Genomic DNA, 25,857 nt, shown 5'->3' on the forward strand with positions numbered 1-25,857 from the left:
TTCATCCTCAGACTGATGGGCAGTCTGAAAGGATGATTTAGGGGTTGGAGGATTGCTTAAGGCGTGTGTGATTGACTTCGAGGGATCTTGGAGTAAGTATCTCCCGTTGATTGAATTTTCGTATAACAACAGTTGTCAGTCAACGATTGGAGTGACTCCTTATGAAATGCTATATGGAAGGAAGTGTAGGTCGCCCATTCATTGGGATGAGATGGGTGAGAGGAAATACTTGGGGTCAGACATAGTTCATAAGACAAGTGAAGCTATTGAGAAGATCCGAGCCAGGATGCTTGCTTCGCAGAGTAGACAGAAAAGCTACGCTGATCCTAAGCGTAGAGACTTGGAGTTCCAGGTTGGGGACCACGTGTTTCTGCGAGTTTCTCCACTTCGAGGGGTGAGAAGATTTGGAGTAAGGCAAGCTGAGCCCTCGGTTTGTTGAACCTTTCGAGATTCTAGAGAGGATTGGACAGGTGGCTTACAAGTTGGCCTTGCCACCATCGTTGTCGGGAGTTCATGATGTGTTCCATGTTTCTATGTTGCGGAAGTATGTCTCAAATACGACACATGTGCTAAAGTATGAGGACCTAGAATTACAGACAGATTTGTCCTATGAGGAACAACCGGTTCAAATTTTAGATCGGAAGGACAAGGTTCTACGGAATAAGACAATACCACTAGTTAAAGTATTGTGGAGGAATAGCAAGGTCGAGGAAGCGACCTAGGACCTTGAGTCAGTGATGCGGAATCAGTATCCCGAGCTATTCAGGTAAATTTTGTGGACGAAATTCTCAGTAGGAGGGGATAGTTGTAACGACCCAAAATCACTAATAAGGCTTAATGGCCTTGATTAGTGTGCCGGGAGGGCACGATTGGTTTATGTGTGAATTAAGTAGTTTAATGCATGATTCTATGATAAGCATGCTTGTATGGTTATATGAATGTATATGTGAAATGCATGTCTACGAGTATTAGTATGCATGTACGCCCCGTTTAGCTTGGGGTAAAATTTGTATTTTTAGCCCATTGAGGGCGTAAATATGATTATATGTTATAATTGTGAGGACCACATTATTATGTGGGTCGATCTCACTACCGTGTTTGGTGGGATTCGATGTCTCAGAGGCTAGAACTTTACTCATAAACATTTTTACAATTATTAATGGTATCATTTATCTTGGTTGTGACTAGGTACTAAGCTAGGGCTCGGGAAACGGATCGTGCTCAAGAGGCGTCTCTCGAATCAGTACACTTGGAAATTAAAGGTAAGAAAACTGCACCCGGTTGTGAATTTATAATGGGACTAAGGGTTCCCTATTTTGTATGCTTTAATAAAGGATGGTATTATGTCATGTGAATAATAAACAAACGACCTAAGAGTGCCGGAGTTTACATTGGCGCATAGGGCGCGGCTCAGCCACTGGTAGTTGAGGACAGCTTAATATTCACTGAGCTCGGTTTAAGCGGACCGGAGTCAGTGGGGTAAACAGAGGGTGCGACCTAAGGGCGTCGACCCTGATTATCATGTGATTTGATTATTATTATTATTATTATTATTATTGATTGATGGATTTGTCATGCTGAATAGCTGAGTGTTGGTTTGTTGATTCTCTGGTTATGTCTATGGACTATGTGATTAGTGTGGTATGCTAAGCGTATGAACATGCTTTAAGGATTATTCAATTGTTATCATTGTTTGTACTATAATGTTATACTTTCTTGCTGGGTCTTGGCTTACAGGTGCTACGTGGTGCAGGTAAAGGAAGGGCAAGCTTGATCAGCCTTGAATCGGAGAGCTCTGAAGGCGGAATGTACAGGATCAGCTGCTCGGCTGCCACGGTTGAGGAGGAGACAGGAACAGGAGAACCATAAATGTCTGTCTTGCCCTTAGAGTGGCTAGTGGTTTTTTGTACTCTAGAAATTTTGTAAACTGACTTTCGAACACTGTTTCTTTTGGGATCCCTTATTCAAAATGTTTAGTTATACGCAATGTATCTTTTGTGACCAAAACCTTATAACCCTAGTTCATTAATGGTTTCAGTGACACGTTTTTACCTGAATGACTTAATTAGCAGGTCCTGCACCTTTATAAATACACAGTGTAGCGGTCTTGGCTATCCAGGGCATTACACAAGTTGCAAATTTTAGCATTTTTCGCAAGTTGCATGAATAACCCATCTTAGCACTTTTACACTACAGAGATTAGTTGAAGCATAGAGTTTACTCAAAATTGCCCCTACGCAAGATATAATAAAAAATAAGGCATAGAATATGTTCCAAACTCGATCAATTAGCAGAAGAACATTAAACTTAAATAATAATTCCTCCCCTTTTTGTCTATCAAAAGAGCAAAGGAACACCATCAGAGGCCAAACACACTTTCATCATAGTTCATCACCATGGTTGTCTGCGCACATGTTAGATTTAGGAAACAAATAAACAAGAAGAATAAGTGAAAATGAAGTGGAAGAAAAAAAATTGGTACCAACCAAAACTCCACAAAAATTTAGAAAATGAAAACTTTTTCTTGTCTAAGAATATGATCATCAATGCCTAAAAGAAATTGTCAATATTTTAACTATTCCCCTGAATGATCAAATTTTTATTTTTTGTTTTTTTTATAATAGCACAAAGGTATATATATAAATATAATAATGCCAAAATATTCTTTTGTGGCCAAAAAATCTTTCAAGACCTATCCAAAATATCATCCAAAACCGTAGATCTAGGATAAAGCATTTTGACACTTTTCACAATTTGATCAACTTCATTAGACAAATGTTTGATTTCATAATCTTTAGCAATAATATCAATTTCATATTTTTAACAAGAGTCAAGTTCTTCATTTATCTTCTTGAGAACTTTGTTATTATATATCATTAAACGATTATCTAAACATACTTTCAACCATTGATTATACATGTTTTTGTATGATTCTTTTAAGGAATCATCATCCAAATTGGATTCATTCGAATCACCATGGGAACTCTCATCCGCTGAAATAATATTATTTAAACAAACAACAACACAAAGAGAGGTAAGCCAGTCTAAATAAAAGTTAAGACAATATTAGAACTTTCTTCCTCATCACTACTTTCCTAGTTCTGTTCATTCTAAGTGGCTGTCATGACCTTCTTATTTTTCTTCAAGATATAGGCAAATTCAGATTAAATATGTCAAAAACATTCACACTCCTTACATCGAATAAATTTTTTATTCGTATATTAAAAAAGTTTGGAAAACTTATTACCTTTGGAGGATTTAGACATATTTTTATTCTTACAATTTTTTTTTCATAAACTTCTTAAAGATTTTTTATAATAAGTGAGAAAAGAAAAAGAAAAAAAGAAAATTTAAGACCTGTTTGACATTGTTTTCTGTTTTTTATTTTCAATTGTATTTTAAAAAATGAGAATAAATATTTTTTTGTAGTTTTTAAAAAACAACAGGTGTTTAGTTAGTATTTTTTTTAAAAATCTTAAATAAAATTTGAAAAGAGAGAAAAAGTAAGGAAAAAAATTTTAATGAAGAAAAATTGATATAAGAAAAAAATGAGAAAAATTGATGTAAAAGTAAAAAAAAAACCCATCTTAGCGCTTTTACACTACACTGATGGTAGCCCTTTTTATATGGTAGAGTATCTTTTACATAATTTTAGACACATAGTTCCAACTTACTCATGGATGACTTTCACACCCCAATGCATGTAGCTCTATTCGTAAAATGTAGCTTGAAACAAGATAAAAAAATGTTATATACTCACACACCACATACACATATTGATTCATAAAAATATTAAATGGTTAGACCTATCCATTTTTTGAGACTACTAAGCATGATATATTAACTAGAAAAGCTAACCAATTAGTAAAATAATGTTAAAAACTAATATTTATTTTTCAATTTGGACAAGAACAATACAACTTTTGAGCAACACAGTGTCTAGGATATGACAAAAAACAATAAAAAAAATTAATTAGTACAAACCACAAAGGATTTTTTGAGAGAATCAAACTTAAACGCATCTAGGGATTTTGTGAAAATATTCGCAACTTTTTTAGCAATCTCAACATATTCTAAGACCAAAGTTTTATTTTCAACTAGTTCTCTTGTGCGTCGCAACACACCATCAACACAAAAACACTTTTCGTGATAAATTTTCAAATGTTTTTCCAATCGACATGATTCACATTTACCAAAAGAATATTTACTTAAATTCAGTAAATCATGAACATAACTCACACTTACAATTTTTCTCAAATTTTCAAAATTCACATGACCATGTTTGTCATGACACAAATTAGTATAATGTGTAACAATTATCAACAAATTTATATAACCCTTCAAAACTCATTTTCCATCTTGGTCAAGTACAAAACAATTATCATAAGAAAAATTTACAAACAAGTCTTGATCACAAATTTGAATTATACTAAATAGTTTTATGTTCATCAACCAAATGAACATTTTGCAACTTTGGTTGTCCTTTAGAATATAGAGTGCCACTACCAAATACCTTACAAGACTTACTATCTCCAAATGTGGTTTCCCAATTTTTCAAAGTCTCGAAGCCAATGAGTTTTTGTTACCCGTCATATGCCTAGAACAATCACTATAAAAAAACCAAGAGTTAGAAGCACACTAAAACAAGTAAAGGACGCAAGACATTTGAATTAATTTTTCTTCACCCAAAGTTTCTTAGGTGGAATCATTTTCTTCAAGAGCATTTGTCTCATATTAGCATGATGATTAAATTAATTTTTTTTGAAGAAAGTTCATTAAGGTAAAACATTTAGGTCAAATATGACATTTCATTCCACAGAAGTGGGAAATTAGAACAAAATGACCAATTTTTTTATTCTGAAAATTTCTAATCTATTTCTCATGTGTTGAGAAGTTGAGGTCACATAGGTCTGAATTGTTCCTGCAGAAAAGATGAGTTGTTGAAACAACAAGAAGATTTCCATAAATAAAAAAATGTTTTTCCTTTACGTTTGAATCCATTTGATCCGCATAGAAAAATCACAAGTATTTTGACCTGCAAGCAGAACATCATCCAAAATCATAAATTTAAGATCAAACATTTTGACACTTTTCACAATTTAATCAACTTCATTAGAGAGATGTTAGATTTCATAATATTTAGCAACAATATCAGTTTCATATTTTTAACAAGAGTCAAGTTCTTCATTTCTCTTCTTGAGAACTAAGCACACTTTTTGTATGATTCTTTTAAGGAATCATCATCCAAATCGGATTCATTCGAATCACTATGAGAGCTCATCTGTTGAAATAATATTATTTAAACAAACAAAATTTTCATTCACCTACACAAAGAGAGGTAGTAAGCCAATCTAAATAAAAGTTAAGACAATATTAGAATTTTCTTTCTCATCACTACTTTTGAAGTCCTGTTCATTATAACTGTTCATTATGATGACTGTTATGATGACTTTCTTATTTTTCTTCAAGATATAAGCAAATTCAAATTGAATATATCAAAAACATTCACACTCCTTCCAACGAATACTTTTTTTTATTCGTATATTCATAATGTTTGAAAAATTATTACATTACAAATATTTTTTTAATAAACTTCTTAAAGCTTTTGGATAATAATTGAGAAAACAAAAAGAAAAAAAAAAGTTCAGATTTGTTTGAAATTATTTTCTGTTTTTTGTTTTCAAAATTGTAGTTTAAAAAATGAGAATAAATATTTTTTTTGTAGCTTTTAAAAAACAAAAAGGGTTTAGAGTTAGTATTTTTTAAAAATAATCTTTTAGTTTTATTTTTTTAAAATTTGTAAATAAAATTTGATAAGAGAGAAAAAGTAAAGAAAAAAATTTTGACGAAGAAAAATAAATTGTTATAAGAAAGAAAAAAGGGAAGATTTGATATAAAAATAAAAAATAAATAAAAATATATAATAAGATAACAAGTAACAAAAGAGATAAAAAATAACAAAATAATAAGTGATGTGAAATATAAAAAGAAAATAAGAAAAAAAAAGTGATGTAAGAGAAAACGAGGAAAGAAAAAATAAAGAGCAACAAATTAAATGAGAGAAAAAAAATAATGTAAGATAATAATGAAAAATATTACATGAGAATAAGATTGACAAGAAAAATTTAAGAACTTTATTTTCTGTAATTTTGTTTTAAAAAATTATTTTTTGAAAATAATATAATTAGATGAAAGGCGATGTTAGAAAATGTGAGTATAAAAAAATAATAAAAAATAAATTAACAAGAATAATATGAAATAATAACAAGTAAAAGTATGTAAAAAAAAATTAAGAACACTTATTTTTAAAAATTATTTTTGTGAAAACCATAAGTTTTTTTAAGAAAAGTAAAACGACCTCTTACAATGCTTTCCAGATGTGGTCATTTCCACCATTTCCTCCGTCGCGTGCCTCAGTGATCATTCGGATGGTCTCTATTATGTCGAGGCAGCTGCCGCAAAATGCTTTCGAGCAAAGTCTGCTGGCTCTGCTTTCATGGGATGACGACTTGCCAAAGGCTTCGAATCTAAAAGTTTCATCTCTTCATTGATTGTAAAAACCCGGTGCAGGGGAGCATCCGAAAAGCATGCCCACACTGACAAATCTTGGATTGCCTTTAAAAGCTACTGCTTTATCCTCATGAATTACCTAATGTATATATAGATTTGATTCCACGTAATGCAAATAGTGGGCTCTTGCCTGCTTTATTTTAGGTTAGTATTTTACTTTCGGAAGCTAAATAATCAACTCAATTCAGGAAAAAAAAAAAAAGAATTGACGTTGAAGTGCACATTCCATTAGCTTGTGTGATAATTAGAAACTAAGTCATTGGCATCCAAAGGTTCAAGCTAACGAAAATAATAAAATATTTTTTCTGAGAAAACGCTAACGCATCCAATAGTTCTTTTTTTTTTTTTTTGCACAAGCTCAGAATGGTAAAAAATAAGTGAACCCCTCAACGAAATTGCAAATCTCTCAGAATGGTTGTAATCATCAATGGAAGTCAGTCCACTAATTTAATTTATATACCAATCGTCATTGAGATTCAAAACTACAATCGACAGTTCAATATAAATGAATAAAAGACGAATAATATGGCAAATAAATAACATTTAGCAAATCTCTCAGAATGATGATAATCAACAATGGAATTCTGTCCACTACTTTTAAAATCATACTCTAATCTTCACTGAGATGAAAAATAAAAACAAATTTAAGGGTTTCAGAGAATAAAATCATAAGAGTAAAAAAATTGATATGCAATAGGCAAGGAAACATGAAGAACCCGAGGTGTAATAATAATTAATTCACCAAATCCCACTGGATATATTTTTTTAATTTCTTGAGAAGAAAGAGGAAAAAATCAAATTGCAAGAGGTTAACGAAACATACTAATCCCTCAGAAAATATATTTACATCAAAGAGATTTCATACTACTTTTAACTTAAATAATTAACTCGTCACAGGGATATAGTTCCAAGTAGTGAATGTGAGAGAGAAAAAAAAAACAAAAAAAAATTGCAGTTAAAAATTAAGAGCGATCAACAAAATCCTCAACATACAAAAACCAATTAGTAGTTCCATATTGAACAATTAAGGATAACAAAATGACCTTGAAGAGTTAGAGAGGGAGAAAGGCAGAGTGCAACACTCAAGACTCGGAGGCTGCTAGGGTATTTTCTATGCGATTGACCCTTCTTTATATAGACATTCAATTTTATTTAAAAAATAATAATAATAAAACGCAACGGTGTCGTTTTGAATTTTTGTTTTTTTTGTTTGCTTTACTCCGCTACCGACACTGATTAACCGTAGAGGAGTTGAGCACACTGGGCCACTAACAGGACCGTCGATACTTGCGTATGTAAGCCTCTCTCTATGTGTGTATAGATAGCCACAGTGGAGATTTAAAGTTTGGGAATACCAAGAAACGCCATGGAAGCTCCGCAAAAGAAGAATCTGCTGATGGGTTATCTTCTTTTGATGGTATTATTATTCATTTCTGGTGTACAAGCTTGGACCGGCGAGATCCATGGTAGAGTCGTCTGTGATGTCTGTGGTGATTCCTCAATTGGACCTGAAGATCATGTTCTTGAAGGTCCAACTCTCTCCATATATATACATATATATGTATGATTTGCTCAATTGGCCATTTCATATAGTGCAATTGTATTAATGAAATGGGTTGCTATGATTTTTATTTACGGTTGGATTTTTTTTTTGTTGGTTCCAGCTTTTAATTATAATATTTTGTGGGTTGGTGATGATATTCCTGTTCTAGTAAAAAACCTCATTTTAGCCGGTTTTTAATTTGGTGTCAGTGATACTTCTATCGCCAATTTTCGTAATAGCGTGGAGAGTTCATTGACATACTAACATGTTTGTGCTCGGACTTTGTGTGTATGTTACTTTTTTTTTGTTGTTGAGAATTTTAGATATGTTCGATGTGTAATCTTTGGTCTAGTTCAATCAAGATCATCATTTGTGTGCGTTGAAATTTTCATTCCATAATGTCCTTTTATTTGATCTAATATGTATTGCAATTACCAATTGAAATTTGGTTTCATTTTCTTGAAATAGAAAGAGACTGTATCCTAAAACACCTTTTTCTTTACCTTGAGCTATTTGGATGTGGAACAACTCAGTTTTCTTCTCAGGAGTATTTCAGTTCATTGTTGATCATTTGTTTATGTTGAGAGTTATATATTGTTGTTCTAGATGAATATTTAAGTCATTACTAAATGATAGGCGATTTCAATCAATTGATACCGACAAAATGGTGATATTAAAGATTCAACTGGCTGGAATAAATCTGTTTTAACTTGTTTACAAGCTTTGAGACGAATCGGATCAATTAACATCTTTGTTCGTTGTCTTCAAAATGAGCCTGCTAGGTTGCTACCACTACCAAATAATGACATTGCATGATATAATAAAATATGTGAATAGCTCATCCATTTACCAGCTATAAGTGGATTGTAATACTTATATCCGCATTATTAATGATCTTCAAATACTTCTAGTCTCATCCTAGTTTGTTTTTAGATATGAGGATACATCAGTAAAGGGTAGTTTTGATTTGTGAAATGCAGGTGCTGAAGTAGCTGTTCTTTGCATCACAAAATCTGGGGAAGTTCTAAATTACCAGGCATTCACTAATGCTAAGGGAATATACACAGTGGCGGAGACAATGCCCGAGAGCGACCGCTGGGATGCGTGCCTGGCACGACCTATAAGCAGCTTCCATGAGCACTGCACTCATCTTGGTGAAGGCAGCTCAGGAGTGAAGTTCGGTTATACTCATCCATCAGGTTACTCTCACACTGTTAGGACTTTCGTATATCGACCTGCCAGTGTCCCGACATACTGTATTTGAAATCTTTAGACTCCTTCCTTTTGTATATACATATATAAAGTCAAAATATAAGCAATCTTCAGCTGAGTAGTGAAAAATAAGATTTGGCATATTTATTTGAAACATCCGCTTATGCATGTAGTCTAGTCATCTTACGTCTATTGTTTGTTTTAAGCTTGAGACTTGGACTTCTTTTTGCTTTGAGTTTGTGCATTACACATTCCTAGTTGGCATACTAACCAAAAAGATGGGTTTTTGATATGATTGTCCCTGACGTATTCACAGATTTACAAACAAAAGTTAGAATTTAGATTGAAAAAAGTGGGGGAAAATGACCGATATTGGCTCAAATTTAATGTCATTTAATCAATTATTTATGATTCCAATGCTTGTATGTTCCAAAAGTTTCATATTTCAAGGGGAAGTTTGAGCTTCTATGCTTAATGTGGGGGCAAAATTTAAAAAAAAAACACCTTTTTGTGCTAATCTTTCATATTCTTCCCAAAATACCATGACACAATTTTTACCTCTCTTTACTGCTGTTATCTCTCATTTACTCATTTTTCTCATACTCAGTTTCGCTCTCATTCTCACTCAATCTCTTACATTGTTGACCTCAATTCGTTGATGTGTGTCGTATACCGTACCAATTTAAACAATTATTGATTCTAAATTATATTGCCTACTTGGGTATAGTGGCAGTAAGCGTCGACCCACGAGGACTATCAATTCAATTTATCATTCAAGAATTATTAAGTTTAATAAAAAGACAGTTTTGAGAATTTAAAGAATTAAAATGAAGCATGATAAACACAAATAAGAATTCAATAATAAAATATAGTTAAGAGATCATTCTCTACACTAAACAATTGAATCATATTTCCTACAAATTTACCAAACATAGGTAACACGAAACTATCAATACCTCATTCTCCCAATATAATTAATTAAAGTAAACATTCTTATTTTAATATATTCACTAAACAACTTTGGACGTCAAAAACTCTGCACTTATCAAACTCCATAAGGCTACCCTCATCTCGCAAGGTGTAAGCATGGAAATTTTTTCTAGTGAGACCCCATTTCTGGAAATCTTTATGCCCCGACGCGATCTCGTTGCGCCCCTAAGGGTCACGCTGCGAGACCTCGCCTCAAGGGGTCGTTGCGTGAGGTCGCACCTTAAGAGACTTGTGTGGCACCCTGCATGAGGCTTTAGTACATAGTGGGATCCTTCACACCACGAGCCTTGCATGTCGCGAGGCCATTGCAACACCACTTTGCGAGGCTCTTCATCATGTGCAAGCCCCATATCACGAGGCTCTTATGCGGTGCCATTTCTCAAGGCCCTTCACCATGTGCGAGCCCTCACATATCACGACGTCCTAATGTGGCGCCACTTCGCAAGGCCCTTCACCATGCGCGAGCCCTCGCATATCGCGACCCTTATCGAGCACCACCTCGCGAGCCCCTTCACTGTGCTTGAGACCTTTGCGCAATGTCGTGTCATCTCGAGGCATCACTTGAGATGTCACCATGACCTGGTACAAAAGAACTCCCCAAAATCATCTTGTAGCATAACACGACGCGATTGTAAGACATGTTGTCTAGAGATCAATATGCAAGAAGACTACACGAGAGGGTTATGCGAGAGCCTCCCTTAAGAGGTGTTTACCCAAAAAATGGCTGTTGATGACGTGGCAGAAGTGTTGTTCGACTATCGACCAGAGGCACATCGCTTCGTCAGGGCTTAACTTTTAGATACGACCAGGCTGGTCGTATAATTTGATTTGTTTCCTTCTAAGATTGTAATCTTATAATAATTGCATTGAATATTTCCTCAGTATTACCTTAATACGCGGTTATTAAGGAAAGATATGGCCCGTTGGCCCATGTAACCCTCCTTGAGAGTATAAATATGCATGAAATAACTCAAGGAGGGGACTTTTGATCCCTGAATTTCTTTGCGAAGATAGAGAGAGAGAGCTATAGTGCAATTATCCATCGTTTTATTGTATTTCTTCCAAGGTTTGTGAAACTCAAGAACCCTAGTTCTTTGATCACGGCTTTGAGATTCAATATTAATAATAGCACTAAGTGGACGTAGGTCATTACCATTCTTTGGGGCCGAACCACTATAAATCCTTGGTGTTTTCTTCTTTTCCATTGGATTATCTTTCTTAATTGTCGTTTTATCTTTTGTCGTACATTTGACTCTGTGTCGTTGACCAAATCAAGGGTCAAGGTGCTTTCATTGAGAGTTTGAGGAAAAACTATGAGAAAATCTAATGGCGAAAACATCCAAGAAGATTGGACAGGCTGCTGGCGCAGCACCATCCCAACCTCCTCCCCCAAATGTGGCTGAGAATGAACCACATTTGGAGTTTGATGAGGAAGAGTTAGATTCTGAAACACTGAGGGCAACGCTAGGAGTGCTGCAAGATGAGTTGACATTAAGGGCCAATCAGGAGAGTGCTGCGGAGACGATGGCGCTGCAGCAAAGAGACAGAACGCCAGCGCCAGGAGTTGAGTGAGCGACAGGCGGAAATGGATCGTCGACAGAGGGATGCCATGGCCGCCCTTGAAGCAGTCATTCAACTGGCCAAGAGTCAGGCTGTGCCAACCTCTAGCCAGATCAGCCACCGAATGCGCCACCTCAAAGAGGTCCTAATCCAAGCCCTCCGCTCTAGCCGGCAAGCCCTCAAAGGCCGGAGCAGCTGCCTGTGGCTTAGGATGATGTCCCACCTAGGGATCCTGAGCAGCAGCCTCCATCTCAGGCTGATTGAGGCAATCCCCAACGCCCGAGGCAGAATAGGGCAGGGCAGCCGCCCCGGGGATGAAGAGCCAAATCTACCGAGCAGGGGGCAGCGTCCTTCTGCCAATAGGAGGAACACCGAGTTAGGCTCTGCGGTCAGGGCCCCCCCACGGCATAACAATGCACGGGGACCCAACGACCAGCGCAAGCCTCCCCCTGACGCTCGGGAAATGCCATCCCGAGGAGGAAATAGCGTGAACAGCCTATCACGCCGTAGTCAGCCATAATTCAGAGATGGCCATGACTATTGATTAGTGCTCAAAAATATCATTTTATTAATCTTAAAGTGTAAAATTAATTAAGTTTTAATTAATATTTTCATGGATTTATTGTCATATATTTTATATTTGAAAATATTAATTTTAATTTATTTTGTGTTTAATTTTCAGGAAATAAAATGATTTTTGACACAAAGAAAAAGAAAGAGGAAATAAATAATTAAAATTGAAGAAATCATGAAGAAAATGGCATTTTTGAAGATGGAATGGCCCAAAATTAAGCCCAAAACAGCCAAAGCCCAAGCAAAATTCTGCTCTCCCATGCTGCCACATGGCAGCTTGCCATTCGTCCACCCGAGCCGCCGAGCCGAGCCAGCCGAGCCTCCAAGCCGAGCAGCCAGCCGCCAGCCTCCCTGACATGCCTGACGCCACCTGCCACGTTCTGACGACTGCACCTGACACGCCAGCCTGACACGCCTGCTTTGTCTCCCACGACCCGACCGTGACTGACGCCTCCAGCCCAGCAGCGAACCGTAGCCCGCCACGCGTCCCACTCGTCAGCCCATGCTCCCTAGCACCCGACCACGACCAGTCCGTGTCTCCCATTTTCATCAGCTTTTTAAGCCACTTTCCCACTATTTTATACACGGTTTTACACGATTTTGAGTCCTATTTACACTATAAATAGAGTACCAAATGGTGAAAAATGGGAGGAGATTGTGCAAGGGAATAGTAGAGAGTATTGGAGAGAAAAACACTTACTTTTCCTATTTTTCTTTTACATTTTCTTGAGTGAAAACAATGCCTATTTTAGGCTAAATTTTCTTGTGGAAAGGCTAGAGTGGAGTTCATGTTTAATATTATATTTTTAATATATTGATTCTTTATTTTGTTCTTCATTTCTGTATATTTGTTACAATTAAATTTATTTTTTTCTAATTTTTGTTCTAAATTTATTATTATCTTTTACATAAGTCTAGTCATGCTCTTCTTATGTAATTTAGGTTTTTAATTTAATTTAGAATATTTGTTATATTATATGCTTTTTACTGCATTCTGCCATTGGTATTTTGTCGCTCTAAAGTATATAATATGATAGGTTTTAAAATTAGAAGTTAGTATAATTTAATTAAAGAACATATTTTAAGGTGAGCTTTAATATATATATTTTCCAACTATAATTAATGGTGTAGAATTATAGTTGAGTATAATGAATCAATTTTATTAAAATATATATATGTTTGCATGAATGAAACTTATGCCTTCCATACTTTCTTTCTGATTCTAATCCCTCGATTTTATTCATTTAATGTTTATATTCTTTTTCAAATTCACATTTTTACAAAGTTTATTATTTTTAATTTACTAATCTTTCTTTTAATTTTGTACTTTACCTCTCTGTGGATACGACATAGCCCGATTACTACTGCGACCGCTTAGGAATTTATTGGGCGATATCAATTTTTGGCGCCGTTGCCGGGGAGGTAATTCTACAATTAAAGGTTTGCCTAGTAAATTAATTTTTTTCTTTCAATATATATAAAAAATAAAATAAAAAAAAAGTAGTGTAATTTTTAATTTCTCTTTTATTTTATTTTTCCTTAGTAGTTTTATTTATTTATTTTATTTATTCATTTTTTTTTAATTTTAAGTTTAGAATTTTTATTTTAGATTTAGGTTTTTTCCGGAAAAAAAAATAAATAAATAAATAAAAATCAAAAATAAAAATCAAACAAAGTATTGAGAACATTTGTGTAATCGTGGAAATTAGTAAAAACCAAACTTGTTCTGTCTTAGAAAAATTGGTTCTTAAATAAGGTCTGTGTTAGCGTTACCCTCCAATCTTTTCTAAGAACCTCGGGGAGTTCTAGAAAAGCTCTTGGGCCTAAAGTGGTACCTTGGCAGCCTTTCCAATTGGCCTGGGAACATTTTGGTGTATACTTATTACATTATTACATATTTGCGCTTATAATACTTACAAAATAAAAAATAAAAAATAAAAAAAATATTTATGCCACGAAACAGAGACACACTAGGGAGATTTGTGAGACAACAAGTAGAAACTTTAGAAAACTCTCCTAGTTCATCGTTTTCTTCCATTCGTTCAAACACTCCTGATTCACCGAGACTTCCTGAACCACCCACGATGGCTCATCAAGATGAAGTCCAACCAAGAACGCTACAGGAATATTTACATCCTACGCGTACAGCCACACCTTCGTGCATAATGTATCCCAACAATATGCCAAATTTCGATTTCAAACCCGGCATGATTAACCTCCTACCAACCTTCCATGGGTTGGAAAATGAGAGTCCGTACGTGCATATTCGGGAATTCGAAGAGGTGGTGGCTACATTCAACAACCGAGCTGATGTCACCAACATTGTGAGATTGAAATTCTTTCCTTTCTCACTCAAAGACAAAGCAAAAAGCTGGTTGTATTCCTTAAGGCCTAGATCTATCGGAACATGGGACGAAATGACAAAAGCATTCTTTTCCAAATATTTCCCGCCCCATAAGACTAGCAGCCTTAAGAGACAAATCTCTACCTTCATCCAGAAAGACCATGAAACTTTCCATCAGGTTTGGGAGAGGTTTAGAGATTTGATAAATCAATGCCCACATCATGGATACGAAAGCTGGCGTCTGATCAGCTATTTCTATGACGGTCTCACAACCGGACAAAGACAATTCGTACAAATGATGTGCAATGGCGAATTCCTTCAAAAAGATCCCGATGAAGCTTTCGAGTACCTCGACGATCTTGCTGAAAAATCCTACACATGGAATGGACCAAGTCCTATGGACAAGCCACGATCAACTGGAATCTACCAATTGAAGGAAGAGGATAACGTCAAAAGCCAAATTGAATCATTGAGACAACAATTCGAGGCTTTCAAATCTCAAGAAGGTAGAGGAATCCACATGGCTGCAAAAGTAGAGACACGAGATCCATGCTTCATCTGTGGAGGAACGGAACATCAACCGCAAGAGTGCCCAACTCTTAGTGAGTTAAGAGGAGGAAAAGAGGAACAATGCAATGCCTTAGGGGATTACAAGAAACCTTATAACCCTTTCTCAAACACTTACAATCCTGGTTGGCGCAACCATCCAAATTTCAGCTGGAAGGATTCGAACCAAGCATCTGGGAGCCAATGGAGGCCTGAGCAGCAACAACCACCAAAATCATACAACGCTCCTCAAAATATCATGCAGTCAAGTAATTCTCTTGAGAGTACTTTGCAAATGCTTGCACAAACTCAAATAGCCTCAACTCAAGAGCTCAAAGCTTGTTTCACACAAATGGTAGAGGAAATGAAAGACATGAAAGTCCAAATGACAAAGCTAAACACTACTTTGGCTATTCAAGAGCATGGGAAACTTCCCGCTCAACCTCTAATCCATCAAAAAGGGCAACACATGGCACAAACCTCCTCCTCTGCAGATACAAATTTCAAAGAGGTTAATGCCATAACTACTCGAAGTGGTCAAAGTACGGTTTCACCGTTAACAAAGACAACGAGTACGTCAATGCCCGCTCCAGATAATGATGTGCCAATAAACATTCCAGTAAAGGCACCCTTTCCTCAAGCTTTGAAATCCACTGGAAAGGTACTGGAAAATCATGGTGAAATCCTAGACCTTTTAACACAAGTGAAGATCAACTTGCCATTGTTGCATGTGATCAAACAAGTGCCGGCTTATGCCAAGGTTATCAAGGATTTATGCACCGTTAAAAGAAAGCATCATGTCAAGAAAACTGCATTCTTGGCAGAACAAGCTAGCGCGGTAATTGACTGCAAAACACCGCCTAAGTACAAAGATCCTGGTTGTCCCACCATCTCATGTCAAATAGGGGAACAGGAATTTGGTCAAGCCCTTCTAGACTTAGGAGCAAGTGTAAATCTCATGCCATATTCAATATACTTGCAATTAGGTCTAGGAGAACTCAAGCCCACATCTGTGGTGCTACAACTGGCTGATCGATCAGTTAAGAAACCTCGGGGAATAGTAGAAGACGTTCTGATTCAAATTGAAAAATTCTATTACCCTGTTGACTTTCTCATCTTGGACACTCAATCTGAAGTAAGTATAGAGTCCAAAATTCCCATCATTCTCGGTAGACCTTTCCTCGCAACAGCAAATGCACTCATTAACTGTAGGAATGGTCTCATGAAAATCTCTTTCGGGAACATGACTCTAGAAGTGAATGTTTTCCACATCGGCAAACAACCACCTGACAACGATGAGTGTTTCCAATCCTATCTCATCGATACACTTATTTCGGAAGAGGTCGAATCAAAATACACGTCTAATCATTTTAATCACCTCTTCCAAATTTCAGAAAGTTCTGAGCCTGATGAGTCGACAATCAACCCTGAAATCGTTAAACACTCACAGGCTAAAAGAACCATGTTTTGGAATCCAATCTTTGAGGAACTCCCTCAAGATCGAGAAACACCAAAACCATCTATTGAACAAGCTCCTCAACCAAAGTTGGCCCAACTTCCTGACGGTCTTAAGCATGTTTTCCTGGGAGCTGACAACACTTTTCCTGTCATAATATCCTCCAAGATCACTGCCACACAAGAGCTCCAACTCATCAATGTGTTGCAAGAACAAAGAGATGCATTAGGATGGACGATAGCTGACATCAAAGGTATTAGTCCATTAATTTGCTCCCATCACATTCAATTGGAAGACGGGGCTATACCACGTCGTGACCCGCAAAGAAGATTGAACCCAACGATGAAGGAAGTAGTAAAGACTGAAGTCTTGAAACTTCTGGATTCTGGCATAATCTATCCTGTTGCTGATAGTAAATGGGTCAGCCCAACTCAGGTTGTGCCCAAGAAATCTGGGGTAACAGTGGTACCAAATGAAAAAGGGGAACTTGTTCCTACCAAGGTCACAACTGGGTGGCGCATGTGCATTGATTATAGAAAATTAAATGCAGCCACCCGCAAAGACCATTTTCCACTTCCATTCATCGATCAAATATTGGAACGTGTGGCAGGTCATCCTTTCTATAGCTTTCTCGATGGTTATTCAGGGTATTACCAAATCGAGATTGCCTTAGAAGATCAGGATAAGACCACATTCACTTGTCCTTTTGGTACTTTTGCCTTCCGGCGTATGCCATTTGGCCTGTGCAATGCTCCAGCCACTTTCCAGCGATGCATGATGAGCATATTTAGTGATATGATCGAGAAATGTATGGAAGTATTCATGGATGATTTGACAGTATTTGGAGATTCCTTTGAATCAAGCCTTCTCAATTTGGAGTCTGTGCTTAAACGTTGCAAAGAGAAAGGCTTAGTACTCAACTGGGAAAAGTGTCATTTCATGGTGCCATCAGGCATAGTATTGGGGCATGTCGTGTCAGAACGAGGAATTGAGGTTGATCAATCAAAGATTGAACTCATATCAAAGTTGCCCACCCCCAAGACTGTTAAAGACATTCGGTCTTTTCTTGGGCATGCAGGATTCTATAGGAGGTTCATACAAAACTTTTCGACAATTGCTCGCCCTTTGTCAAACCTCCTAGCAAAAGATGTTGTGTTCAGTTGGACACCTGAGTGTGAGGAATCTTTCCGAACACTCGTTGCAAAACTCACTTCCGCCCCTATCATTCAGCCACCAGATTGGAACTTACCGTTCGAAATCATGTGTGATGCTAGCAATTATGCTATAGGGGCTATCTTAGGTCAAAGAAGGGAAGGGAAGCCCTTCGTTGTCTATTACGCAAGTAGAACTCTTAACAGTGCTCAAATGAACTATTCTACCACTGAGAAAGAGTTACTTGCTGTAGTATTCGCACTTGACAAGTTTCGTTCCTACCTGATTGGTTCACCTATCACAGTCTTCACGGACCATTCCGCCTTAAAATACCTCCTTTCCAAAAAGGATGCTAAGGCGCGTTTAATTAGGTGGATCCTTCTGTTACAGGAATTTGATCTGACCATAAAAGACAAGAAAGGAGTTGAAAACGTGGTAGCGGACCACTTATCTCGTCTTGAATTTTCTGATTCCGCTGATGGCCCAGCCATTCGAGATGACTTCCCTGATGAACATCTCTTCGCAGTCACTAAGTTGCCATGGTACGCTCATATCGTCAATTACTTAGTGACTGGCGAACTTCCAACTGCATGGAGTGCACAAGATAAACGTAAATTTTTGGTCGAGGTTCGTAACTTCTATTGGGATGACCCATATCTTTTCAAGTATTGCCCCGACCAAATTATGAGACGTTGCATTCCAGATGATGAAATTTTTAGTGTTTTGAACTTTTGTCATAATGAAGCTTGTGGTGGTCATTTTTCAATGAAAAAGACTGCTGCAAAAATCTTACAGTGTGGTCTTTATTGGCCTACTTTGTTCAAAGACACTAACAATTTCTGTCGATCATGTGAAAGGTGTCAGAAATTAGGTGCCCTGTCCCGACGACATATGATGCCATTAAACCCAATTCTTGTAATAGAAATATTCGATTGTTGGGGAATAGACTTTATGGGACCATTTCCACCTTCTTCTGGCTACCTTTACATTCTCCTCGCCATAGACTATGTCTCGAAATGGGTGGAAGCTGTGCCTTGTCGAAATAATGATAACACAACTGTTGTGAAATTTTTAAAAGAAAATGTGTTATCTAGGTTTGGCACACCACGCGCTATCATAAGTGATCAAGGCACCCATTTTTGCAACTATTCTTTTGAGACCTTAATGCAAAAATATGGTGTAATTCATAAGGTTGCATTGCCTTATCACCCACAGACAAATGGCCAAGCTGAGTTAGCCAACCGAGAAATTAAGCAAATTTTAGAAAAGACGGTTAATCCTGACCGCAAAGATTGGTCCTCACGACTTCTCGATGCTCTCTGGGCATACCGCACTGCTTACAAAACTCAACTTGGTATGTCTCCTTATAGGCTAGTCTATGGTAAAGCCTGCCACCTTCCTGTTGAGCTGGAACACAAAGCTTATTGGGCAGTTAAAAGCCTAAATTTTGATCTCAAGGCGGCAGGACTCAATCGTAAGCTTCAATTGTCAGAAATTGAAGAATTAAGAAACGATGCTTACGACAACTCTAGGATCTACAAGGCTAAAATGAAAGCGGTTCATGACAAGCAGATCCTAAGAAAAGAATTTGAGCCAAACCAACGAGTGCATCTTTATGACTCTCGTTTGCATATCCACCCTGGCAAGCTGAGATCAAAGTGGACTGGCCCATATGTTGTGAAATCTGTCTTTCCCAACGGTGCTGTTGAGGTCATGGACCCAACTGATGGGAGAGAATTCAAAGTAAATGGCCAGCGACTGAAACACTACATAGAGAGGGTGACCCAGCCTGAAGAAGTCACTCTCGTGGAACCAGTTTACCAAGTCTGAGTAGTGTTCCAAATTGTTTGTAAATAGGTTTGTTTTCTGTTTATTTCCCTTTTGTCATTTTATTTTTTTTGTTATCATTTTGTGTTTTCAGTTTTTCATGTTTTAGAGAATCAATATTCGCTCTACCACTCGACGCTCGCTATCCAGGTGTTCTCTTTCCCTGCTCTTTTACATTTATTATCTTTTGAGACATTGAGGACACTGTCAGATTTTGGTTGGGGGTGGTGAGCATATTCATGCACGTTCATGTTGATTTTTGTCATATTAATATTTTCACGGTCAAATTTTTTAAAAAATTACTTATTTATTTTTGCAAAATGTTACTTTTGAGTCAATTTTTGTTATCTATATTACTAAGAGTTTCTCTAGAGTTACCTAATGCACATGCCAATTGTTGTGGTAAGATGGTTGTTAGTACATATTTGCTTAGAAATTTGCCATGTTTAAGTAATTCATTCTTTTGTGTGAGAAGTGAGACTTGAGAAAACAACTTTTAAATTTTTATTGATTCTTAGAAATGGTTATAATTATTTGGACAAGGTATTGTGGTATGAATGGATGATGTTTTAGGGATAATATTTTCTATAGACAAATCTTATTAAAGAGCCTTTTATTATGTTGTTCATGAAAAAAAAAAAAAAAAAAAAGAAGAAAATAGAAAAAAAAAGAAGAAGAAAAAAAAAAATAGCAAAAAAAAAAAAGGAGAAAGACACAAGAACAATATTTCTATCATTTTCAATTATGTTGTCCCTTGTGTCCAAAAAAAAAAAAAAATGTGTTTATTAATTTTTTATTTTATGGCTCTTAAAATAAATGTAAAGATTGTCTATTTAACTTAAAATCCCGAAAAACTGGTTTTGTGGTACTATTTATGGTGGTTGTCCAAATAGTCTATTTCCTATCTTCGTTTCAATAATTATTTATGAGTTTGTCCTAAATATATACCCATTTGATGAGTGCTTACTTCTTTTCCAACTCCATGAGTGAAACCCTTAAGCTTTAAATACTTTCAATTACATGGGAGGTTAATGGAGTTGAGACTTTTACTTGGCATAATTTCGAAGGCTCTTATGTGCTCTGGTTTGCGGTAAGAAGGTTTAAGTTTGGTGCACACACTCACAACTCTAGATTTATTCGAAGTAATTTTGATAACTCTTGTTGACTTGTTACTAACATTTTGTGTGAATACTTAAGTTCTTTTTATAATTTTTGACCGGAAACATATCATGTTGACATTTATCATTTCGCTTGAATTGCTAGAGACTAGCAATAAGCTGGTTGGGGGTTGTGATTAGTGCTCAAAAATATCATTTTATTAATCTTAAAGTGTAAAATTAATTAAGTTTTAATTAATATTTTCATGGATTTATTGTCATATATTTTATATTTGAAAATATTAATTTTAATTTATTTTGTGTTTAATTTTCAGGAAATAAAATGATTTTTGACACAAAGAAAAAGAAAGAGGAAATAAATAATTAAAATTGAAGAAATCATGAAGAAAATGGCATTTTTGAAGATGGAATGACCCAAAATTAAGCCCAAAACAGCCAAAGCCCAAGCAAAATTCTGCTCTCCCATGCTGCCACATGGCAGCTTGCCATTCGTCCACCCGAGCCGCCGAGCCGAGCCAGCCGAGCCTCCAAGCCGAGCAGCCAGCCGCCAGCCTCCCTGACATGCCTGACGCCACCTGCCACGTTCTGACGACTGCACCTGACACGCCAGCCTGACGCGCCTGCTTTGTCTCCCACGACCCGACCGTGACTGACGCCTCCAGCCCAGCAGCGAACCGTAGCCCGCCACGCGTCCCACTCGTCAGCCCATGCTCCCTAGCACCCGACCACGACCAGTCCGTGTCTCCCATTTTCATCAGCTTTTTAAGCCACTTTCCCACTATTTTATACACGGTTTTACACGATTTTGAGTCCTATTTACACTATAAATAGAGTACCAAATGGTGAAAAATGGGAGGAGATTGTGCAAGGGAATAGTAGAGAGTATTGGAGAGAAAAACACTTACTTTTCCTATTTTTCTTTTACATTTTCTTGAGTGAAAACAATGCCTATTTTAGGCTAAATTTTCTTGTGGAAAGGCTAGAGTGGAGTTCATGTTTAATATTATATTTTTAATATATTGATTCTTTATTTTGTTCTTCATTTCTGTATATTTGTTACAATTAAATTTATTTTTTTCTAATTTTTGTTCTAAATTTATTATTATCTTTTACATAAGTCTAGTCATGCTCTTCTTATGTAATTTAGGTTTTTAATTTAATTTAGAATATTTGTTATATTATATGCTTTTTACTGCATTCTGCCATTGGTATTTTGTCGCTCTAAAGTATATAATATGATAGGTTTTAAAATTAGAAGTTAGTATAATTTAATTAAAGAACATATTTTAAGGTGAGCTTTAATATATATATTTTCCAACTATAATTAATGGTGTAGAATTATAGTTGAGTATAATGAATCAATTTTATTAAAATATATATATGTTTGCATGAATGAAACTTATGCCTTCCATACTTTCTTTCTGATTCTAATCCCTCGATTTTATTCATTTAATGTTTATATTCTTTTTCAAATTCACATTTTTACAAAGTTTATTATTTTTAATTTACTAATCTTTCTTTTAATTTTGTACTTTACCTCTCTGTGGATACGACATAGCCCGATTACTACTGCGACCGCTTAGGAATTTATTGGGCGATATCAACTATAATTAAGCTGATTCCGGCAGAAGAAATGTTGGTCGGAGAAATGAGGAAAGAGGTGGAGGCAGAAGCCCCCCACCTAGAGAAAATAGGCCAGCTAGCCACAACGCTGGGGGGCAACCCAGGCAACAGAACGTCTTTAGTCGACTAGGAGTTAGCGAGCAGAGACGTAGAGACGATGATTTAAGGGACGTACTTAACGACCGCCGTGAGAGGCACGACGAGTACGCTCCCCCGGCACCGGCGGCCCCAGCAATCCCAGAAGCTGTTCAGGCTCAGATTGATGCGCTGAACCAGGAGGTACAGCAACTGGTCGGGGGACGAACGTCCCATATCGAGTACGATAGGAGGAGGGGCACTCCCTTTGTACAAAGGATTGTTGCGGCTGAAACCCCCAGTAAGTTTAAGATGCCAACTTTGCCGAACTTTGACGGTACGGAGACCAAGTATCTCACGTTAATAAGTTTGAGATACAAATGGATATATCGAAAGTGTCGGAAGATGCCCGCTGCCGGATCTTTCCAGCGACACTGTCTGACACCGCCCAGGAGTGGTTCTTTAAGTTCCCTCCTGCTAGTATAGTATCTTGGGAGATGTTCGTAAAGGAATTTTACGGACAATTCTATGCGGGTCGCGTACATCCCACAGAGGCCAACCAGTTGGTCGAGACACGCCAGAAGGAGGGAGAGCCCTTAAAGGAATATGTCCAACGCTTCATGCGAGCAGCAGCTGGAGCCAAGACAGTGGGTGATGAAGGTAAGATGATGGCTCTAACTGCTGGGGTTAGGCGCCATTCACCCCTCTGGAGTAGCCTCAGAAAGAATGGGGTAAGAAGTACCCAAGAGTTTTTGGATCGGGCTGATCGATATATCAAACTCGAAGACACGATTGCCAACGAAGGGAAATCGCCAACAAAAGACAAGGGGCCCAAGGAAGAACCCACCAAAGCCGCCAACGGGTCAGAAAATCCCAAGGGCAACGGCAAGGGCAACGGGAATGGCAATGGTAGGAACGATGGAAAACGGGCGAACAATGAACCCTCAACTTCTGAGAGTAAACGCCCCAAAGGCAATCGATACAAGCTGAGATTCACCAACTACACGGCCCTTGTCGAAAGCCGAGCTGAAGTCTACCAGGCGACCAGCTCAAGCGTGCCTTACAAACGACCCGCAACTATAAGGAAAGATATCTCCAAGAGAGATACAACAAAGTTCTGTCGTTTTCACAACGACTACGGGCACGACACCAATGAATGTAACCAGTTGAAAGACGAGATTGAGTTCTTGATCAGGCAGGGACATTTAAGAAGATATGTGCGAGCCGCAGGAGGGTCTTAGCGAGAGGCTCAAGGTGGCAATGAGCAGGCGCCTGCACGCCAACGCTCGCCACCTCCACAGCCAGCTCCTGTGGCAGGCACTTTACTCACCATCTGCGGAGGCTCACATCTTGCAGGAGACAGTGGGAAGGCAAGGGAACGATACGCTGGAACCCTACGCCATGACTAGGACATCGAGATGATGAGTGTGAAGGATCGAATACCAAAAAAGGCTCGAACAGAGGAGGAATTGATAACCTTCTCTGAAGACGATGCCCAGCACGTGCAATTCCCACACTCTGATCCGCTGGTCGTAGACATACAAATTACCAACATAATGGTGAAGAAGGTGTTGGTCGATATAGGAAGTTCGGTCAACATCCTGTACAAGTCTTTGCTGGAAAGAATGAAGCTATCTGTCAAAGACCTGGAGCCATGCAACCAAACCATTTATGGTTTTTCCAGTGAAGGGCTTACCCCAACAGGGTCAATTAGGCTTCTAGTTACAGCAGGTACTGCACCTGCTAATAGGACATTACTCACTACTTTCATAGTAGTTGATTGTCCTTCAGCATACAATGCTGTAATTGGGAGACCAATCCTGGTCGACCTACGGGTCGTCACTTCAATATGGCACCTTGCCATGAAATTCCCGACAAACGCAGGGGTAGGATGCGTATTGGGAAATCAGCGGGAAGCAAGGGAGTGCTACAACGCCTCGATCACCAAGGAAAAGAAAGGTGTATCGAGAGATGTTCTCAGAAAAGAGTTGCAAGTGGAAATTGATGCTCAGGCCCACTCAGGTGATAATGTCACCAAATAGGGCTTTGCCCAAAGTGTGGATAGAGACTTGGATCCTCGCTTTGGGGATTTTGAGGAAGAAAAAGGACCCATCGAGGACCTTGAAGAGGTCCAACTCGATGAAGAAAATCCGACCAGGGGTGTGAAATTCGGTAAAAACTTAGAGACAACACTAGAACAAGCACTGGTGGAGTTCTTAAGGAGGAACTAGGAAGTCTTTGCCTAGTCGCACAAAGACATGGTCAGGATAGACCCTGCAGTTATCAGCCATGTCCTAAATATCGACAAGAGCTTTCCACCAGTGCAACAAAAAAGAAGGCTGCTCGACAAAGATAGATCAAGGGCCTTAAAAGAAAAAGTCGAAAAGCTGAAGGAGAATTGGTTCATCAGGGTGGCGTTTTATCCATCGTGGGTCTCTAATCCCGTGCTAGTTCCCAAGCCAAAATGGCAAGTGGCGTACGTGCGTGGATTTCACAGACCTTAATAAAGCTTGCCCCAAAGATTGTTTCCCACTCCCAAGAATCGACCAGCTGGTTGATGCCACTACAGGGCATGAGATTCTCTCATATGCATACTCCGCGTATAATCAGATTAGTATGCATCCCCCTGATGAGGATCACACTAGCTTTCAGACTGATACAAGACTTTACTATTACACAGTAATGCCTTTCGGTTTGAAAAACGCTGGTGCGACTAGTCAACCACATGTTTAAAGAAGTGATCGGTACAAACAAGGAGGTCTACGTCGACGACATGCTGGTCAAGTCGAAGAAGGCAGAAGGGCATATAAAGGATTTAAAAGAGTGCTTCAACGTCTTGAACAAATATCAGATGAAGTTGAATCCCCTTAAATGCTCCTTCGGAGTAGGATCAGGGAAGTTCTTGGGATTTATAGTTAACTCGAGAGGAATTGAAGCCAATCCCGAGAAAATTAAAGCCCTGATCGATATGAAATCGCTAGCAAAGATTAATTAAGGATGTTCAAAGTTTAACCGGAAGAATTGCTGCTCTCAGTAGATTCATTTCGAAGTCAACAGATAAGTGCGTTCCATTTTTTAATCTACTTAGAGGCAACAAAAAGTTTGAATGGATGGAGGAGTGCGAGCAGGCTTTTCAAGCATTGAAAACTCATATGGCGCAACCACCGATCCTATCGAAACCGGTTGATAAGGAAACTTTGTTCATCTACCTGGCGATCACAGAATATGCTGCTAGTGTCGTTTTAGTAAGGGAGGAAGAAGGCGTGTA

At 37.7% G+C, this 25,857-nt stretch overlaps 1 protein-coding gene, 1 long non-coding RNA gene and 3 other non-coding genes across 6 annotated transcripts; 1 reads left to right on the forward strand and 4 right to left on the reverse strand.

The window, feature by feature from the left end:
- Positions 1-4,188: 4,188 nt before the first annotated feature.
- Positions 4,189-7,680, reverse strand: LOC133782470 (uncharacterized). Of its 2 annotated transcripts, none has more exons than XR_009870531.1 (2): positions 6,366-7,680; positions 4,189-5,035 (listed from the first exon to the last, which is right to left on the reverse strand). It is a non-coding gene; the product is annotated as an uncharacterized LOC133782470 (long non-coding RNA). The 2 variants fall into 2 exon arrangements; XR_009870530.1 differs by having other exon boundaries at positions 6,359-7,680.
- Positions 6,971-7,047, reverse strand: LOC133787804 (small nucleolar RNA R21). Its single transcript, XR_009872799.1, has one exon. It is a non-coding gene; the product is annotated as a small nucleolar RNA R21 (small nucleolar RNA).
- Positions 7,120-7,198, reverse strand: LOC133787805 (small nucleolar RNA R21). Its single transcript, XR_009872800.1, has one exon. It is a non-coding gene; the product is annotated as a small nucleolar RNA R21 (small nucleolar RNA).
- Positions 7,681-7,800: 120 nt separating the features above from the next.
- LOC133782468 (uncharacterized) lies at positions 7,801-9,536 on the forward strand. Its single transcript, XM_062221787.1, has 2 exons — positions 7,801-8,099; positions 9,094-9,536. The coding sequence occupies exons 1-2, from the start codon at positions 7,937-7,939 to the stop codon at positions 9,375-9,377; spliced, it is 447 nt and encodes a 148-aa protein (XP_062077771.1). The 5' UTR covers positions 7,801-7,936; the 3' UTR covers positions 9,378-9,536.
- Positions 9,537-14,913: 5,377 nt separating this feature from the next.
- On the reverse strand, positions 14,914-15,020 carry LOC133787277 (small nucleolar RNA R71). The gene has a single exon (XR_009872307.1). It is a non-coding gene; the product is annotated as a small nucleolar RNA R71 (small nucleolar RNA).
- Between the last annotated feature and the right edge of the window lie 10,837 nt (positions 15,021-25,857).

Source organism: Humulus lupulus, chromosome 6, assembly GCF_963169125.1.
Source record: "Humulus lupulus chromosome 6, drHumLupu1.1, whole genome shotgun sequence".
In the NCBI taxonomy this organism is placed as follows: Eukaryota; Viridiplantae; Streptophyta; class Magnoliopsida; order Rosales; family Cannabaceae; genus Humulus; species Humulus lupulus.

What these genes read in the sequence shown, in the direction of transcription:
- LOC133782468 (XM_062221787.1), top strand. Translation starts at nt 7,937, where the DNA reads ATGGAAGCTCCGCAAAAGAAGAATCTGCTGATGGGTTATCTTCTTTTG. An exon ending in TGAAGATCATGTTCTTGAAG is followed by an intron (nt 8,100 to 9,093) that starts GTCCAACTCTCT and finishes TGTGAAATGCAG; the next exon opens with GTGCTGAAGTAGCTGTTCTT.